At 50.1% G+C, this 3,209-nt stretch overlaps 1 protein-coding gene across 1 annotated transcript in view; it reads left to right on the top strand.

Annotated features, from left to right (window-relative positions):
• Positions 1 to 438: 438 nt before the first annotated feature.
• Positions 439 to 3,209, top strand: part of H257_06693 (hypothetical protein) — a gene marked incomplete at both ends in the record, with an annotated part of 3,659 nt that continues 888 nt past the window's right edge. Inside the window, 5 exons of the mRNA XM_009832004.1 lie at positions 439 to 1,463; positions 1,561 to 2,250; positions 2,317 to 2,387; positions 2,445 to 2,842; positions 2,885 to 3,086. Of these exons, the coding sequence (XP_009830306.1) occupies positions 439 to 1,463; positions 1,561 to 2,250; positions 2,317 to 2,387; positions 2,445 to 2,842; positions 2,885 to 3,086 (2,386 nt within the window). The remainder of the gene's footprint in view (positions 1,464 to 1,560; positions 2,251 to 2,316; positions 2,388 to 2,444; positions 2,843 to 2,884; positions 3,087 to 3,209) is intronic.

A 3,209-nucleotide genomic window follows, 5' to 3' on the forward strand; every position in this document is an offset into this window, starting at 1 on the left:
AAATCATTTCATACCTATAAATTATTCTAAAATATATATACTTGGATTTAGCACATACAGTATATGCATATTCTCTTTTTTAGTATTTTAATACGTATATAAATATAATACACGGATTATGAGGTCATTACTTAAACATAGGTAAATAATTCATATTTATGTATGGTTAGATTCACTGACAGTGAAATGTACCAAACAAAAAGTATCTCATTTCATATTTCTATATCGCCCAAACGCACGTGAATGGAACATATCGGCAAGTGAAAGGTACGACGCTCAAATAATAGTATATAACTACCAATTAAATTTAATGTTAATCATGCATTAGATATGCTCGCTCCCCTAACCACATACTTTGCCATTGGTCGCAAAGTATTGGCCATACGGTTTCAAAGATTAACCACCTTATTTTCGTTTCAAGCTGTTTCTAGGAGAACTATGGACGGAGCTGCGTACCTCGACGACTTTGCCTGCGCTGCATCTGTGCAACATCAGCACCCACCGTCTCAAGGCACTGACTGTGACAGTCAAGAAAACGGGACTGGCCGCTCTCGCGAAGGCTGTGGACCCACTGTCCATCCCCGTGAACACGACGGGGACTACGAGCGTACCGAGGCCGAACGTTACCACCACGAACCTGACGACGAGAGCAAGGATGGCGATGTCGACTGCCTTCGTTGTCAAGACCTTGCCCGTGAAAGTACAAGCAACCGTGGCCGTGACCTCTTCGATCTCCGCGATATAGACGACGGCAACGAGCGCGGCGTGGGCGAATGTGACTTCGACAGCAATATTGAAAACCGTGACCCTGACGACGATTCGGACCGCCATCGCTTCAAGACGTTTCAAGACGACACCTGGGGCCGGAGGAGCAATCGTGGCGGCGACGGCAACAAGCGTGATAGGGCTGAATGTGATGTCAACAGTGAGCGTGGCGACGACAGCGATTCCGACCGCGGACATGTTGGCGACTTTGAAGGTGGGGTGTGTGAAGAAGACAGGGACTTTGCAGTCGACTCGTCTGGATCGAGTGCGGAAGGGTCGTCTGTGAAGTGCCGGAGCATTGGTGATGCCCACGTGGAGATGCAAAGTTTTGACGACTTCAAGTACACTTACCTCAGCAGCAGTACAAGCCCACATGGTCCAAAGCCGATGTATCGTTGCACAAGCCATACTGAGTGTCCTGTTCGCGTCCGCTTAGCCCCTCACGGCACTACCGTGTCTGTTGAAGTCAAAGGCCACCACAACTTGGATGCCCCAGTGACTTCATCGAGAACCAAGATCCACCCTCGTTTCTTGCCTGAAATTGACAACTTACTCCTTGGCGGTTCTGGGCCGTTAGCTGTCCTCACCTCACTGACATTGGCGTACTCCAAGACTGCCGACTTGGGGCCAGATTCGAAGCCGGCGGGTCACTGTCATGCGAAGCAATGCGGGGACGAAGTCTGTATCTACCTTTGCTGGTATTCGAAGTTGGTCGTCAAGCCGCTTGTGCCAAACAAAGGAAGAATTTTTCAAGCCAAGGCTGGTACGAAGCGAGCGGTCATGCTACGTGGATAGCATTTCGGTCGAAGACCAGAACAAGACACTTGTCCTGGACATCTTCGAGCACAGCTTCAAAGACGCAGCTGGCTTGGACCAAATGTCCCTGGGTCTCATCGTGACGTCAAGGCGGGTCTTTTACAATGTTGTTGCGTCAATGGACGGACAAGGGACCGATGTTGCATCCTCCGCAGATGGGACGTACAAGCTCCATCACGGCCGTTGGACTTTAGTGGGATTTGGTGGAAGGACAACGCACGTGGAGAGACAAACTGCGGCGCATTCGTTTCGTCCTTGGGCGTACATGTTTGTTCGATCGGAAAGTGAAGTGAGCTACGTGAAGATGTTCGAGGCTGTGAAGAAGTACGCCCGCGTGTTCTTTGGCCGTGACCTTCAACTTCGATTTGGAAGCATCGACCGTTGTGGTGCAATCCTCAATGCTTACCGCTTTGTCTGGCCCCAAGTCTCGGTGCTCACTTGTTGGCCACATCTCGTGCGGCTCGCTGAAGAGAACAAGGCGAAACTTTCCCAACCTGCGTTCTTTGACGAAGTTATCACACATCATTTGCGTTGGATGCATGAGTGCCGCTCAGCCCGCCAGCATGCTATTGTATCCGGAGTTTTGCTTCGTGCGTGGAGTGACATGGGCGAAGCGACTTACGCCAACTGGTTCAGGGCTTCGTACTTGCACAAGGACTGGTCCAAGTGGTTCATATGTGCCTCACAAGTTGGTGGTGTCGTACCCAATCAAAACCACATCGAAAGTCACAACAGGCGGATCAAGAAATGCGCTGGAAGGCAAAAGATGGCTGTTACGTCAACTTTCCTCAGTTCAACTGTTCCAGGTATGTCCAGAATGGTGTCACACAAAGGCTTACTAAGTTGCATGCATGAATGTGTAGCACTCCTAACGTCTGAAGCACTGGCGCATGAATTTACCCAGAGCCATGTTCACGCCGCCTTACACCCCATACCTGGAGAAGTAGTACTTGTTGCAGCTCAGCTGCTTGAAGACAACACCAACTACCAACCAGTATGGCACCCAAGAGCAGATGGACGAAGACTGCGCGGCATCGTATTCAACTCAAGCGAGTACAACGTTTGTTTTGGCAACGCCGACGCCCTGACCGTTACGACGTCACGAACCAAGACGTACATGAAGTCCCTCCAAGGTCACATTCCTCACGACGAGAAGGCGGTGAATATCAAGATCAAGTACTTGTCGATGTACTTCGTCGAAATCAACGAGTCGATCGATATTGAGCCCTGCAATGAGAGTCCACTCCGGACCGAACAAGAGGTAAGTGACGATGTATCGGCTGATTTCTAATGTTCCACTTAGATTAAGCTACTAGCGCAAAAGTACCGCTGTCAGTGCAAGGGATATTACCAGTCTGGCTGGTACTGCTCACATGCACTCGCGCAGCATCAGTGCCTCAAGGCGACTATGACATCAACAAGGCGAACGCTCAGATCCCAGTGCGACGAAGCAGTGGACGTCCAAGGAAGAGTCGACACTGCTTGGATGCTGAACGACCCGACCCGTTTTACTCACGAAAGCAGCTGAAGAAGCGACTTTTGGCAAAACCGGCATTGTGTATCAAGTGGAATGTCGTCAACAGCTTCGAGTACGCTGATGAAGTCGACGGCCGCACAGTCAACGAGCA

Source organism: Aphanomyces astaci (assembly GCF_000520075.1).
Source record: "Aphanomyces astaci strain APO3 unplaced genomic scaffold supercont1.13, whole genome shotgun sequence".
In the NCBI taxonomy this organism is placed as follows: Eukaryota; Oomycota; class Saprolegniomycetes; order Saprolegniales; family Verrucalvaceae; genus Aphanomyces; species Aphanomyces astaci.